The 17,560-nt window shown below is 42.8% G+C and overlaps 1 protein-coding gene across 1 annotated transcript in view; it reads left to right on the plus strand.

Annotated features, from left to right (window-relative positions):
• Window positions 1-17,560, plus strand: part of CDH23 (cadherin related 23) — a 1,839,731-nt gene that overhangs the window by 913,565 nt on the left and 908,606 nt on the right. The window contains exon 11 of the mRNA XM_069753216.1: window positions 12,993-13,181. Coding sequence (XP_069609317.1) covers window positions 12,993-13,181 — 189 coding nt within the window. The remainder of the gene's footprint in view (window positions 1-12,992; window positions 13,182-17,560) is intronic.

Below are 17,560 nucleotides of genomic sequence, written 5' to 3' on the forward strand. Positions count from 1 at the left end.
TTTTTGACCATCCGCCATCTTGTTGTGGTTTTCTGGCTACTGGTCTTTTTCCCCTGGTGCTGGGTTGTCGTAGTCAGATGATTATATCACCCTTTATTACCCAACACCTGCCTCCCATTCCTAGCTGGGCAGCAATGTTAATCCGCTTGAGTTCTGGCTAGGTGCTTTGATAGCTTTCTGTGTTTGTTCTTGTGCAGTTCTGGAATCTCTGGTTCTGCTATTGTTGGGTTGAACAATTAATAAAATGTTCACTCTCTAGTTGCCTACTCCTGGCCTAATGGAAATTGATCAGGTGCGCACTAAAGAAATAAACATATGACACAGTCAGATGTAAATTCTCCTTTATCAATCTATGGCTCAGCTCCAAGGGGTTTAATTCAGTCAGGACACAAGTTCATATATCCCCTGTAAGGGGGGCTCAGTTAGCTTTAATGGGAGTGATCAGATGCATTCCATTGGTTAGTGGGTTGGGCAATGAGCAAGTCCATGGGCGGATCCATGAGGTCATCAGGGTGGGTTGGTCCATGAGGTCATCAAGGTGGGCATCACTGTGGGTTGGTTTATGAGGTCATCAGGGTGGGAGTTATCTTGGATATCAGCACATGGTCTGCTGATACAGGAAATGGCAGCCATATTTAGGGTCTCACTTTGATCTGAGAAAGCTTAAGTAAGGTTAAACAATACACGTTATGGGTCACTTCTCTCAACCTCTTATGTCTTGAGGTTAATTAAGTATTTTTTCTTATGGCTCTCCTCAACACTATCCTTAGTTTCTGTTTTCAGTTGGTTTCTGCAATCATCTCTGTGTTTTCTATTAGGAGGTGACCTATTTTTATACCCAGTCCTTAGATCTTTCAGGGACCTCCCTCCCCCTGTCTATAGGTCTTCGCTTGAATTTAACCTAGGATCGTTGGTGGGTCTATTCCCTAGGAATGGGTCACCCACTCCATCGTAGGGTATCAGCCTAGTCTCAGTGCAGGGTCAGTTTTCCTCCCTTCTATTCTAGTTCTGTGTTGCAGTATCGTAACAGTTTGTCCAGCCACACATAAAAACAAAACAAAAAAATTCTCTCCCGTATTCCTTCAATATGTGCAAGGTCCAAGAACTTGCTCAACGCTTGCAAGGGTTAAATTTGGAAGTTGCCGACCTGCAACTGCATGTGAGTAATTACTCTGGAGCATGCTCTGAAGAACCTAAGGTAGGATTACCTGAGTTTTTTCTGGTAAACGGCAGGAATTTTTTATGTTTAAAAATGCATGTTTACTACACTTTCGGCTTAGACCCAGATCCTCTGGGAGTGAATTACAGCGTGTGGGGATTATTATGTCTTTATTGCGAAATGAACCCCAAATCTGGACATTTTCATTACATCCTGATGATCCTTGTTTGACATCAGTAGAAGCATTTTTTTCTGCTATGGGGTTGTTATATGATGATCCTGATCGGGTCACATCAGCTGAGGCAGAGCTCAGATGGCTTAAACAGGGTTCTGTTGATGCTGAGTGGTATTGCACCCAGTTCAGGTGATGATCCGCAGAGGTCAGGTGGAAGGACCAAATGCTCAAGAGTCAATTTCCTCATTGCATATCCTGCACCAGATACTTTGGAAACTGCTATGAAGTTAGCTATCCGTGTGGATAGAAGATTGAGAGACAGATGGAATGAAGAGAAGGCTCATATAATGCTGGACCAGTCTCTCTGGATACCCCCATCGACTGCGGGGAACCGATTCAACTTTGGGCATTGTCCTCTCATTCCCAGGAGAGGGAGAAGAGGTTTTCTGAAGGGCTGTGCTTGCATTGTGGTTGGGCTGATCATTTTATTAAGCATTGTGAGGTTCGCATAATGGTTAAAAATGCACAATCCTTTGCTGAACTGGTCATCAAGTACTATAAGGTCTTGGAGTAAGGGGTGTTATGGTAATTGTTGTAATGTTCACATTGCTGCTGTTGTGAAGAAGGAGCTACCTGAAGCCATTCAGGATTTCTGGAGGGCATTTTCGGAGGTTGAGTAGCAAGCTCTACCACCCCATAGAGATTACGATTACGACTGCGCTATTGAGTTCATTCCAGGTGCCACACTTCCTAAGAGTCATTTATTTAATCTGACGATTCCCGAGAGGGAGACCTTAAAGGAATACCTACAGACTAGTTTAGCTGCAGGTCATAAAAGACCCTCTAAATGCACTGTGGCTGTAGGATTCTTTGTTGTCAAAAAGAAGGATGGAGGCCGTAGGCCGTGCCTTGATTTTCGGGAGATTAATAAGATCACTGTGCACAATCCTTACCCATTGCCACTGATTCCAGATTTGTTTAACCAACTAACCGGAGCGAAGTGGTTCTCTAAGATTGACCTTTGTGAGGCATATAATTTGCTGCGGGTGAAAGGGCGATGAATGGAAGACAGCCTTTAATACACCGGAAGGTCATTTTGAGTGTCTGGTGATGCCTTTTGGCCTTACTAATGTGCCTGCGTTTTTTCAAAATTTCATTAATGACATTCTGAGGTCATTGATCAGTAGGAGTGTTATTGTTCATTTGGATGATATTTTGACCTATTCACCTGATCTGGAGTCGCATTGGCAGAGAGTCCGCGAAGTTCTACAGATTTTAAGCGAAAACTCACTCTTTGCTAAATTGGAAAAATGCGAGTTTGCGGTACAGAAAATGAGTTTTTTGGGGTACCTTGTCTCCAGTGATGGTTTTGAGAAGGACCCAGTGAAGGTTCAGGCAGTGCTGGAGTGGCCTAGGCCTGAATGTTTGAAGTCGTTTCAGAGATTTTTAGGGTTTGCTAATTATTACAGAAAATTCATAAACAATTTTTCTGTGATCGCTAAACCTTTAACTGATCTCACCAAGAAGGGTTCCAATACTATTCAATGGTCCTCTGAGGCTGTTAAGGCTTTTGAGCATCTCAGGGAGAGGTGTAGCTCTGCTCCTGTTTTGATCTAGACAGATGAGACCAAGCTATTTCTGGTAGAGGTTGATGCCTCTTCAGTAGGGGTGGGGGCAGTACTGTCCCAAGAGAGAGAAGATGGGGTGCATCCCTGTGCATTCTTTTCTAAAAAAAATTCAGAGACTGAGCTCAACTATGATGTTGGTAGCAGAGAGTTGCTGGCTATTAAACTCGCGTTTGAGCATTGGCAACATTTTTTGGAGGGGGCTAGACATCCGATACAGGTTTTTACTGATCATAAGAATCTGATATATCTGGATGCTGCTAAATGTTTGAATGCCCATCAAGCTAGGTGGGCACTGTTTTTTGCCCGGTTTCATTTCTCCGTAACATATATCCCTGGGACGAAGAATGTTAAAGCGGATGCTTTGTCTCATAGTTTCTCTCCAGCAGTTAATACTGAGAAGGAGGAATATATTTTGCAGAGAGGGGTGGTGCTGGCAGCATTGGGTTCTGAGTTGGAGAGTAGCATCCTAGAGGCCCAGAATGCTGCACCAAATAACACTCCGTATGGTAAATTATTTGTGCCTAGAGCCTTGCGGAGAGCTTTGTTTGCTGAATATCATGAGTCTCAGTTGGCGGGTCATCCAGGGATTTCAGAAACTAGAAAGTCGATCGGTCGAAGTTTCTGGTGGCCAGGGTGGCAAAGAGAAATCATCAAGTGGGTGCGTCAGTGTACTGCGTGCGCTAGGTCGAAGGCCTCACATGCATCAGTTGCAGGGTTGCTGTGCCCTTTTGATGTTCCTAGTTCTCCATGGTCACATCTTGCTATGGATTTTATCACCGATCTGCCAGTCTCTGAGGGTTTTTCTGTCATCTGGGTTGTTGTGGACCAGTTTAGTAAGATGTGTCATTTGGTCCCATTCAATAAATTACTCTGTGCCAAGAATCTAGCTAAGGCATTTGTGAAAGAGATTGTCAGGCTCCATGGGGTTCCCAAAGACATTGTCTCCGATAGATTATCACAGCTTGTGGCTCGCTTTTAGAATGCTTTTAGTGGCAGATTAAAGGTTCATTTGTCATTTTCGCCAGGTTATCATCCGGAGTGCAATGGACAGACTGAAAGGAAGAACCAGGATGTCGAGCAGTTTCTGAGATTTTTGTAGCAGACAATCAGGAGATGTGGGTTGTTGTGGACCAGTTTAGTAAGATGTGTCATTTGGTCCCGTTCAATAAATTACTCTGCGCCAAGACTCTAGCTAAGGCATTTGTGAAAGAGATTGTCAGGCTCTATAGGGTTCCCACAGACATTGTCTCCGATAGAGGACCACAGATTGAGGAAGAACCAGGACGTCAAGCATTTTCTGAGATTTTTGTAGCAGACAATGAGGAGATGTCATCGGAATATCTGCCACTAGCTGAGTTTGCTCTTAATAATCATGTCTTCCACGGCTGGGTGTTCTCCTTTTTTATTTGCTGTGCAGGGAGGCATCCATCTTTCCGTCCATTTTCAAAGATTGGAGCAGCGGTGCCTGAGGAAAAAAAAATTTCTGGAAATTTGGACAGGGTTTTGACCAATGTACACCATAATCCGAAAGAGGCAAATAGAAGGTCAACGAAATATTTTGACAAAAAAAGAAGAGAGGCATTGTTTGCAGTTGGGGACATGGTCTGGTTGTCCTCTAGGAATCTGTGTTTGAAGATCCCTTCTAAAATACTGGGGCCTAAGTTTGTAGGACCCTTCAAAGTGGTTCAGGTTGTCAACTCGGCAACGGTGAGATTAGACATCCCCTCGTCCTGGAGAATTAATTCAGTTTTTCAAGTATCTTTACTGAAGAAAGTTGACACACCAGATAAGGAGGTGATGCAGATTGTTCCTCCAGTTGATGAAGACGGCGAGTTTGAGATTTCACACATTTTAGATTCCAGGTGGCACAGAGGAAGGTTGTAGTATCTCGTACCCTGGAAGGGTTTCGGTCCCAAGGATAATTCCTGGGTGAAAGCTGAGGATGTCTCGGCCTCAAGGCTGATTAAGGCTTTTCACAGGAGATTTCCGAATAAGGCTCGGCCAAGAGGATCTGGAGGATCCTCATAAAAGGGGAAGTGCTGTTAGAATCGGTTTTGTTTTTTTGACCATCCGCCATCTTGTTGTGGTTTTCTGGCTGCTGGTCTTTTTCCCTTGATGCTGGGTTGTCTTAGGTCAGGTGATTGTATTACCCTTTATTACCCAGCACCTGCCTCATTCCTTGCTGGACAACAGTGTTAATCCGCCAGAGTTCTGGCTAGGTGCTTTGATAGCTTTCTGTGTTTGTCATTGTGCAGTTCTAGGATCTCTGGTTCAGCTATCCTTAGTTTCTGTTTTCAGTTGGTTTCTGCAACCATCTCTGTGTTTTCTATTAGGAGGTGACCTGTTTTTATACCCAGTCCTTAGATCTTTCAGGGACCTCCTTCCCCCTGTCTATAGATTTTCGCTTGAGTTTAACCTAGGATCGTTGGTGGGTCTATTCGCTAGGAACTGGTCTCCCACTCCATCGTAGGGTGTCAGCCTAGACTCAGTGCAGGGTCAGTTTTCTTCCCTTCTATTCTAGTTCTGTGTTGCAGTTCCGTAACACCTGTACTGTAGGGATCTTTATACAGTTAGGTCCATATATATTTGGACACAGACAACATTTTTCTAATTTTGGTTATAGACATTACCACAATGAATTGTAAACAAAACAGTTCAGATGCAGTTGAAATTCAGACTTTCAGGTTTCATTTGAGGGTATCCACATTAAAATTGGATGAAGGGTTTAGGAGTTTCAGCTCCTTAACATGTGCCCCCCCTGTTTTTAAAGGGACCAAAAGTAATTGGACAGATTCAATAATTTTAAATAAAATGTTCATTTTTAGTACTTGGTTGAAAACCCTTTGTTGGCAATGACTGCCTGAAGTCTTGAACTCATGGACATCACCAGACGCTGTGTTTCCTCCCTTTTGATGCTCTGCCAGGCCTTCACTGCGGTGGTTTTCAGTTGCTGTTTGTTTGTGGGCCTTTCTGTCTGAAGTTTACTCTTTAACAAGTGAAATGCATGCTCAATTGGGTTGAGATCAGGTGACTGACTTGGCCATTCAAGAATATTCTATTTCTTTGCTTTAATAAACTTCTGGGTTGCTTTGGCTTTACGTTTTGGGTCATTGTCCATCTGTAGTATGAAATGACGACCAATCAGTTTTGCTGCATTTGGCTGGATCTGAGCACACAGTATGGCTCTGAATACCTCAGAATTCATTTGGCTGCTTCTGTCCTGGGTCACATTATCAATAAACACTAGTGACCCAGTGCCACTGGCAGCCATGCATGCCCAAGCCATCACACTGCCTCCGCCGTGTTTTACAGATGATGTGGTATGCTTTGGATCATGAGCTGTACCACGCCTTCACCACACTTTTCTCTATCCATCATTCTGGTAGAGGTTGATCTTGGTTTTATCTGTCCAAAGAATGTTCTTCCAGAGCTTTGCTTGCTTTTTTAGATGTTTTTTAGCAAAGTCCAGTCTAGCCTTCTTATTCTTGATGCTTATGAGTGGCTTGCACCGTGCAGTGAACCCTCTGTATTTACTTTCATGCAGTCTTCTCTTTATGGTAGATTTGGATATTGATACGCCGACCTCCTGGAGAGTGTTGTTCACTTGGTTGGCTGTTGTGAAGGGGTTTCTCTTCACCATGGAGATTATTCTGTGATCATTCACCACTAGTGTTGAGCATTCCGATACCGCAAGTATCGGGTATCGGCCGATACTTGCGGTATCGGAATTCCGATACCGAGATCCGATACTTTTGTGGTTGTGTGATATCGGTTGTGTGATATCGGTATCGGTATCGGATACATAGGGATCTGTAAAATAAAGAATAAAAATAAAAAATATTGATATATTTACCTCTCCGGCGGCCCCTGGACTCAGCGCGGGTAACCGGCAGGCTTCGTTGTTCAAAATCAGCGCTTTTAGGACCTGAGAATCACGTCCCGGCTTCTGATTGGTCGCGGGCCGCCCATGTGACCGCCACGCGACCAATCACAAGCCGCGACGTCACCGCAAGCTATTGACGCGCTCATTTTTAAAAATGAGCGCGTTAATGGCTTTGAAAGACATAGCGGCTTGTGATTGGTCGCGTGGCCGCGACCAATCACAAGCCGCGACGTCACCGCAAGCTATTGACGCGCTCATTTTTAAAAATGAGCGCGTTAATGGCTTTGAAAAACATAGCGGCTTGTGATTGGTCGCGTGGCCGCGACCAATCACAAGCCGCGACGTCACCGCAAGCTATTGACGCGCTCATTTTTAAAAATGAGCGCGTCAATAGCTTGCGGTGACGTCGCGGCTTGTGATTGGTCGCGTGGCGGTCACATGGGCGGCCCGCGACCAATCAGAAGCCGGGACGTGATTCTCAGGTCCTAAAAGCGCTGATTTTGAACAACGAAGCCTGCCGGTTACCCGCGCTGAGTTCAGGGGCCGCCGGAGAGGTAAATATATCAATATTTTTTATTTTTATTCTTTATTTTACACCTCCCTATGGATCCCAGGGCCTGAAGGAGAGTTTCCTCTCCTTCAGACCCTGGGAACCATGAGAATACCTTCCGATACTTGATGTCCCATTGACTTGTATTGGTATCGGATATCGGTATCGGCGATATCCGATATTTTTCGGGTATCGGCCGATACTATCCGATACCGATACTTTCAAGTATCGGACGGTATCGCTCAACACTATTCACCACTGTTGTCTTCCGTGGGCGACCAGGTCTTTTTGCATTGATGAGTTCACCAGTGCTTTCTTTCTTTCTCAGAATGTACCAAACTGTATATTTTGCCAATCCTAATATTGTAGCAATTTCTCGGATGGGTTTTTTCTGTTTTCGCAGCTTAAGGATGGCTTGTTTCACCTGCATGGAGAGCTCATTTGACCACAAGTTTACTTCACAGCAAAACCTTCCAAATGCAAGCACCACACCTCAAATCAACTCCAGGCCTTTTATCTGCTTAATTGAGAATGACATAACAAAGGGATTGCCCACACCTGTCCATGAAATAGCCTTGCAGTCAATTGTCCAATTACTTTTGGTCCCTTTAAAAACAGGGTAGCACATGTTAAGGAGCTGAAACTCCTAAACCCTTCATCCAATTTTAATGTGGATACCCTTAAATGAAAGCGGAAAGTCTGAATTTCAACTGCATCTGAATTGTTTTGTTTAAAATTCATTGTGGTAATATCTATAACCAAAATTAAAAAAATTTTGTTTCTGTCCAAATATATATGGACCTAACTGTATGTGTGAGATCATCACATGACAAGAACAGATTTTGTTTCTGCAATTAAAAAATGAGGACACCCAATTGCTGACTTATCTGTTGAAATCGGTGCTAAATTATATTAAATATGACAAGAATTACCCTTGAGAAGAAACTTGTGAGTAGTTTGTTGTGGCTATATCACTTTGTTTATACTTTAGCTCTTTAGCTTTATGTCCTTATTGTCACGTGGTGACAAGGGACAGGGGCATCTACCTGATCCGTATAACTATAGGGCAACCTAGACTATCCCTGCTCCCTGGATTACCCTGGAAGGTGGAGATGCCGGGGTCATGTGCCTTGCTATGCTCCTATCTTAAAACTTACTGTATCTGTTCCTTTCCCCACCCAGAGAGGTGGGAGGCTGAAGTCTATAGGATTACACTAACAATGAAGACAGACTGGAAGGAAAGAAAACTGTAGTCATACAAATAGACTCACAAAATAACAGGATTGGACACAGGGGAGGGATTGGAAGGAGAAACCATTTGGGAGAGGACACGGATAAGCATGCAAACCAACTCCATGCAAAAAACTCCTGAACAACTGTCACGCACGCGCCCAGACTGGTTGGCGCGGGCAAACGGGGGTGTGGCCCCACTGGACCACAGACCAAACTTCCCTGGAAGGGGCGTAGCTAAGTAGCTTCCTAGGTGTTCGCTGGAGCCTCTGATGGTGAGGTCAGACTTGTGCAATAGGAAGCTACCATGTGCCACTCCAGGGTGATGTCTGGCTGTGGCTGCTGATCCCACTAATGAACGGAGCGGGCACGGCTGGCACTCTGGCTGACAGGTGGGCACGGCTGGGACACAGGCTGGCTCTCTGGTAGGCAGGCGGGTACGGCTGGAAAATAGGAAGAACCGGTAGGGACCGGTCTGCAGGCAGGTATGTGAAACAGGTTGGAACCTGTTCAGACAGGAGGACTAAGTAACAAGTAGAGAAAGACCGCAAGAGCGGATGCACAGCGAAAGCACAAGAGCTAGAACCAAGAACAGAAACGCAGGAGGCTGAGTACGAGTAGAAGGTGGAACTAGGAGAAGGAGAAGGCAGAGCCAAGGACGGAGTCGTAAGAGGCGGAGCCAAGAGCGGAGATGCTGGAGGCGGAGCCAAGAGCGGAGACGCTGGAGGCGGGGCCAAGAGCGGAGACGCTGGAGGCGGAGCCAATAGCGGAGACACTGGAGGCAGGGCCAAGAGCGGAGACGCTGGAGGCAGGGCCAAGAGCGGAGACGCTGGAGGCGGGGCCAAGAGCGGAGACGCTGGAGGCGGAGCCAATAGCGGAGACACTGGAGGCAGGGCCAAGAGCGGAGACGCTGGAGGCAGGGCCAAGAGCGGAGATGCTGGAGGCGGAGCCAAGTGCAGAAATGCAGGAGGCGGAGCCAGGTAGAACCGCAAAGAGCGGAGCCAGATAGAACCGCAAAGAGCGGAGCCACAGAGCAAAGCCACAGAGTGCGGAGCAAGGTCTGGGTGCAGAGCTGAGAGCAAAGCCACAGAGTGTAAAGCAAGGTCAGAGTGCAGAGCAAGGTTACAGAGAGCAGAGCTGAGGGAAAAGCTGAGAGACACAGAAGCACAGGTTGTGGTAGAACTGAGCAAAGAGAAAAAGAGCCACAGACAGTGGCGAACAGAGCAGAAAAGGCAAACCAAGACAGATATAAACAGACAGTGGAATAGGACTAGACTAAGACAGAGTCAGGAACGCGACAAGACACAGAGACATAGACACAAGGGTATGATGCCCCTCTGGGTGGCAGACATAGGCCAGGGTACGAAGCCCCGCTGGGTGGCTACACAAGACAGAAACCAGGGTACTAAGCCCCACTGGGTGGCTACACAGGACACAGACCAGGGTACAATGCCCCCCTGGGTGGCAGACAAGAGAAAGTAACCGAGACAGGACCTGGCACCTCAGCAGCTAAGAACTGACTGAGGGAGTAAGTTGCACAGGCCCAGACCACAGGGTGGAGCTGCACTATATACAGGAGGCCTCTTGATAATTGGTCAGGAACTGATTAGACAGATGCACCTGATTCCTATAAGAACCAGAGAGTTCAGGCGCCGGCCCCCTATACACATAGCCATGAAGCATGCACAGAGCAGAGACACAGAACATGGAGCTGGCATAAAACAGAAACCACATCATGGCCTGGAGCAGTGGGTAAGATTGTGTGAGAGATGTGAGGCCATGCCGTGATGCCAGCAGAGTTTTTACAACAAATTTCCAACTGCCTACTCCAAACATTGAATTTCTCCTGCAACACCTAACCAGAATAAGAAATATCACTTTCAATTCCCAAGTGTCAGTGGCGAGCATATATACTAGAGGGGAGTGACTAACACAGAACAGCTCAGACAATTAAGGATGGAGGGCTCGAGGAGATCAACTGAACTGATTAACCTTTGCAATGACAGAGCAAAGAAAACTTGCGCTATTTAACAGAATGGTGAAGCAGTTCTAAGCAGAGCAGAACTTCTTGTAACCAGACATTGCAATCTTCTGGCCCCTCTATGTCGTTGTTTTCCCATGACACTTACTGTATATGTAATATTATTTATGTAAAATAAATTTAATTTAATTACTCTACCTGTAGTATGTAAATAACTCTACAGGAGTCATAGTAGTGGAGCCATATTGTCCAGGTAAAGATATGTAATGCACTATAGAGAGGGAAAAAACAATAAATATCAACTTATTTGAGCACTTGATTTATCATATATTGAAGCAAGGAATTTATTAAAGTGAATATGTCATCAAGTTATTGCTATGTCATCTGAGAGCACCATGATGATGTGGGAAGGGAGCCTGATTCCAGTGATGTGTCACTTTTGGGCTGTGTTTTGGTGCTTCAATATAATCAGTGTTTTATAACCAGATAATTATCACTAGAGGACAAGCTCTCTCATGCCTCCTAGTCCAACCACGCCTCCACCACTGATTAGCAGCTATCTGTCAATATACAGTATACACATGAAGTTTTCAATCAGTGATGTAGAAGGTGTTACACAGAGCTCAGCATTCTTAGCACTGCCAGATCAACAGCAGAGAAAACTGTGATTCTATCATAACTGATGCTTCTAGTAAATATAGTTATACAGTGCTGGAATAAAGGTCTTTGTCTTTACCTCAAGCTGCTGTCAGAGTACAGAGCAAAAACCTACTGACAGATTGTGTTTAAGATTGGAGTCTCATCAGGTACGGACTGGGGCTAAAATTCACTCCTGGCATTTGAAATCACACAGGCCCATGTTGTCCCCGTCCCCATGAACCAGATGGGATATATTACTTATATTACCCTGGATGGAGGAAAGGAAGATTTTCTACAAGACCAATATTTCTAATGATGACAGAATCAGCAACTTTGTGCTCCATCACACCTCTTAACAGTATGGGTATCTTGAGAACACCAATTCTGTTAACAACATAGCAGACAAGGCGGCCCACAACCAGACAGGCCCTTCTGGCATTTGCCAGAATTGCCCGACGGCCAGTCCGGCCCTGAGTCTCATATGCCATTCTTGATCTAAAATGCATAGGAAACCCATTCATTAAAAAAAAAAAAACTTTTTGTCTTCCTGTTATGGAAAGTGAAATCTTTGCAATTAATTGTCTATTCTAGATTTGCACTTTTATACCAATTTCTGCCATGAATTATTATAAATTTGTTGGCTCTTTTGCTAATTTATTTCCATTTCTTAAATTATGAAAAATTGAAAAGATAGCTCAGATCAATGAATTGCATGACAAAATGTAAGATCTTTTTACATAATTCTGCTGTATGGCCCATAATAAATCCTCAAAGTAATTAGTACATTTTGGTATAATTGCAGCACTCCAAACATGCTAAAATATTATTTTGCATTAAGGAGGAAAAAAATAATTCTTCTGATGGAACTAGTATATTTTGAGTGAGCACTGACGCATGACGGCACTTAATCACTGATCCACCTGCATTGCAAGAACTATTATGGCTTACCCTTCAAAAGGATTTGCAAGCTTTTAATTAAAATCAATAAGTTGGGTCTGTTGCTTAAAAGCATTACGAGCTGTACTTGGTATTGGAACTGTGGAGCTCACCACAAATCAGCGCTTATTTAGCAATCCTATTGATTAGACCCGTCCCAGGCTAAGCCAAAAAGTGTAGAGATCATTTTTCAGTTTTAGAAGGGGCACCATTCTTGTAGTACTAGAAAGTGACACATAATTACAGCACTTGACCTCTGATAAGATTCGCTCAATACCCCATTATCATCATAGTGGTACTTGAGGTGCCTAGGTCTTTCATTTTCTTTCTTTAATTGGAATAAAGGAATATAAGGTACTGTATCTTCTTCAGTGGAACAGAACATGTTGTATTGTGACAGAAAACAACAGGAGCATCCTATTAAAGACCTTTCTCCTTATGAAGTTGTCTCGGTCAGTGACAGGGTCTCGTTTACGAAAAGACCAATTTGTCAGCCCAGCAGGGAGGACAGTGTGCCCTTTAGCTACTCTGTATTTTCTGTCTGAAAAATATAGAAATCTGTAGTACATATATTACCATAGAGTGAATTGTCTGAAAAATATATTGAAATATTTACGTTGTATTTTTCCTTCAGATGTAGCATTTTGTTTAATAATTGTTATTATTATCTGTTTTTATTATCGTAAATCTAAAATGCTACCTTGGTAAGAGAAAAAGCCAGCAATGTCAGTTGTAAGAGTTGTCTATTCCGGACTTCTTCAGAGTATAACGCAGTTTATTTTGTGCTTTACTTATATTTTACTATTTTAAGGGAACCGAATTGCTGGATGATCGAAGCCCTTCTGATGCCACTGTAAAAACTACGTTCAATATCCTGGTGATTGACATCAATGACAACGCTCCGCAGTTTAATAGCTCAGAGTACACCGTCAGCATCCCGGAGTTGGCCCAGCTTGGGTTTGCACTGCCTCTGTATATTCAGGTACAAGATAAAGATGAGGTAAGGGCTAACACATTCATACGCTTTTTTTAAAGAGTCTAATCAGTGAACACCAGATAAAGGATATATAAATATTTAATGAAGATGGCTTGAAGATGGCTCCTAGGGTGTCCCCCTATGGCATTCACCCTATATGTTCTATTGAGGGCTGTTTTACTGATAGGCCCAGTTCTAAGCAGTAACAAATTATTTAAAAATAGATGGACTGGATACTCAATGTGAACTGTTCTGTCACAAGCAAAATACTGTAAAACTTACATATGGAGCTTTTAGAAAAAAGTTTTGGAATGCTTGCAAATATTTGTTTTTCTTCATAAATAACTCACTTATTAGCTTCTCAATTCACATATAACGTAGCTAGTGTCAATTATAAAAAGTGTTTGTGTGGTAACAGAAAGAACACATAGTCATTTTTTTACCGCTGATACCTGTGGGTGTCATCACACAAAGAAGCAGATTCGTTGAACACTTTTCGGCTATTGTCCAAATGATTTGAATTGGACTTGAATTGAGCAGTAGAAATACATAAACCTGACACAAAAATATACAACTCCATTTCATTTGAACCATGACCCCCCAAAACAGCACTGCTTTCATAACTGTATGCGCACACACCGTGTTTTAAACTCAGACAAACCCGCCAGGTTTTTAAGCAGAAAACGCTTCAGATAACTATGATGTTTTTTTCCTAAAGCCTCTTTTGCGTCATTTCTTCAGTCATTTTCTTAGCGTTTTTCCAACACTTTTGATTGACAGCACTTTTATTTTTGCGTTATTATTTTTACAGTCATTTTCTTTCACTCCGCTGAATAATGCAAAAAAATGCTAATGATTATTTAAGAAAAAACAATGGCAAACAGTTCAAAAGATGTCCAGGCATCCTTCGGGTGTCTTTTGAGCATTATCTTTGACTTGTGTTGTAAAGTTGAGAGTGTCTTCTGAGCGGAAAACACCAAAAGAATGGACACTTCTTTCAACTTCTTTGTGTTTTTAGCAACTGGATGTGGTAAAAAGATGTTCAAAAGCCAAAAATATGAACAGCAAATCATTTTTTTAAATGCAAATGCCAATTTTTTTTGCATTTTTTTTTCAGGCCGTTATTCTGTTATGTTCATGCAGCTTACTCCTTGGAGACAACCAGAAATTGACATCTTGTATCCATACCCGAACTATGGTTTAGTGACTATTTAAAAAGAAAGAAATTATTGGTTTTCCATATTGTTTTCTTACAAATGGAAGAGACAAATGCTAAATATATATTCTATTTATAAGTTTTTTACCTAAATGTGGAGTGATGGTGACCCAAGTCCTCCTGTAACCCTACATAAGCAATAAAAGTGAACCACTCCTTAAATAAACTATTCTTATTCTGTTGCCATAGTGTTCTATAATTGTAGTAGTAACATTCTGAAGATATTTATTATTATTATTATTATAATGATACATTTTTATAGCACCATTTATTCCATGGCGCTTTACATGTGAATACGGGGCAAATATCGACCAATACATTAAACATGAGAAAACAAGGCACACAGGTACATAAGGAGGGAGGACCCTGCCTGCAAGGGTTCACAGTCTGCAGGGGATGGGTGAGGATACATTAGGAGAGGGTAGAGCTGGTTGTGCAGCGGTTCAGTAGGTTGAGGATCACTGCAGGTTGTAGGCTTGTCGGAAGAGGTGAGTCTTCAGGTTCTTTTTGAAGATTTCTATGGTAGGTGAGAGTCTGATGTGCTGGGGTAGAGAGTTCCAGAGTATGGGGGAAGCACGGGAGAAGTCTTGGATGAGGTTGTGGGAAGAAGAGATGAGAGGGGAGTAGAGAAGGAGGTCTTGAGAGGATCGGAGGTTGCGTATATGTAGGTACCAGGAGACCATGTCACAGATGTATGGAGGAGATAGGTTGTGGATGGCTTTGTATGTCATTGTGAAGGCTTTGAACTGGAGTCTCTGGGAGATAGGAAGCCAGTGAAGGGCTTGGCATAGGGGAGTGGCTGGGGAATAGCGGGGAGATAGGTAGATTAGTCGGGCAGCAGTGTGTAGGATGGATTGGAGTGGGGCCAGAGTGCTAGAGGGGAGGCCAGAGAGTAGGAGGTTGCAGTAGTCAAGGTGAGAGATGATGAGGGCATGCACTAGTGTTTTTGTGGTGTCACGGTCAAGGAATGCATGGATGCGGGAAATATTTTTCAGTTTGAGACGACAGGAGGAGGCAAGGGCTTGGATATGTGGCTTGAAAGAGAGGGCAGAGTCGAGGATCACCCCGAGGCACAGGACATGTGGGACTGGGGAAAGTGAGCAGCCATTGACATTGATGGATAGGTCTGGTGGAAGGGTAGAGTGAGATGGGGGAAAGATGATGAATTCTGTTTTGTCCATGTGAAGATGTCCTCCTCTGACATGGATCCTAGAAGCATAAAGAAAATATATAAAGTAACTTACTGTAAAAAGTTAAAGGACTGCCCCAATCCTTTCCAGAATTGTACAGTCCTCGAATTACAAGGTAGCCTCGGTGGCATGCACATGAAATCAGTTGCTCTGGCTTCCTCTATATCTGTGCACTGTGCTAGTGAGTAAAACCGCATCACTTTAATAGTTGTACTCTACTTAAAAATGGTTTTCCTCTAAGGGCTGATGCAGACATTTGAGACAAAAGGTCGGATTATACTAATCGCACTCTGATCAGAGTTTGATCAGAGTTTGATCAGAGTTGGATCTGTATTTCTTGGATATGGTGGATTAAAAAAAATATCCATCTTCTCCTTTCAGTCCATCCATGAAAAGCCGAGTGCGCTCCCATGTTTTCCACGGACCCATAGACATGAATGAGCGATTGCCATCTGATTAGTGGAGGCAAATCGTGCATGCTGCAATTTTTTTTCCTCAGACCACTCAGCCCTGTTTTTAGTAAGGGACATTATTACAAGCCTTAACTGTGTAACACTATGGCGTTGGTTTGGGCAGGATATACTTGATGACAAAATGTAAACCTATATTTTTTCCATCAGTAACACCGTACAATTATTGTGCTTAATAAATATATCGCTAATTTCAATAATTTAGTAAATTGCATTATATAAAATGACAACAGGTGTTTTCCAGTTTTGTTTATCTTGGTTTTTCACTTTTTTTTTCGAGTAACTGATGATGCATTGTTTTGTAGTTTTCTGTTTTTCCGAACATGATAGATAAGTAACTACACGAGACACATCTTATTATTCACAGATCCTGTGTAGTCTTTTCCAATCTTTCTTGTATTCCATGTGGGCCTTACTTCAGTTTTCTCATATACAGTTATCTCCTCATTCCTACCCTCTGTGGCTTTCTGTCTACTTAGAGGCCTTGGTGACCAGGCAGTATTTTGAAGCTTAGAGATCCCCACTGGTTTGCCTCCTGTCCCTTTCATTTTGCTGCTCCACCACCCTGTAGAGTTGCATTGGGAGAGTTCAATATCAAGTTGTAAATTATAAGGTAGAGAACTAAACCGGGATCTTGTTCTGTCAACATTGTTATTTTCGTTTTTAATCAACACTTTAGGTTTAATATGACAAGAGTGATTTATCTCACATAGAGAAAGAACAATAAGAATCTGAGACAAGTAATATGAAAAATGTACAATAAAATCAGTATCAACAGTCTCGTTCCTTTTATTTATATTATTGCCGATCCCTCTGGCTGGCATCATCCAATTTAGAAAATTGTGACTTTCTGTGTAAAGATTCCACCACTATGCTTTGAATGTCTTCTCAGCTTATAGTGCATGTATGAATCTAGAGCTTTCTACTATTTATTGTGATCATCATAAATCATATTTAATACATAAGTGTTGCAGGAAGAAATGTAAATCATTCATATTCATCACAGGTATTTTTGAAAATGACCCGTCTGCTGCCAGTGAAAGTTGAGGGCTAATTGCTCTAATTAATTTGACTGGAACATGTGGCAGGAGGCTCTGAGTAGATGTCAGAAATCCCACACTCAACAGGCAGCTTCTGCCATTCAGGCCTTGCTATTTTAGCATGCTGCTCAGGTCATTGTTAAGAAAATTCAGGATAAATTTCATGTCGGGCAAACAGGAACATAGTGGCAATTTGCTTTTTTCTCTGATGAAACTTGGAGCAAGTGTTGCTCTAGGCTGTGTATAGAAAATTATTCCTTTTTTCATTGTGTTTTATGTTAGAAAATTATTATTTACTCTTTTATATACTTCTATAATTTATAACAACTTATTCTATACAGAAAATGAAAATATAATCCATACCACCTTGCTTCCTTTGCTAACAATCACATACAGTGAGCTTTTCAACATAAATTTTTAAAGTGACCCCTCATCTTTGGAATGAAACGTGACTTTACATTTTACATGTATGTCCACCCTGGTTCCC

The sequence above is a fragment of the Ranitomeya imitator genome, chromosome 2 (assembly GCF_032444005.1).
Source record: "Ranitomeya imitator isolate aRanImi1 chromosome 2, aRanImi1.pri, whole genome shotgun sequence".
NCBI lineage: Eukaryota > Metazoa > Chordata > Amphibia > Anura > Dendrobatidae > Ranitomeya > Ranitomeya imitator.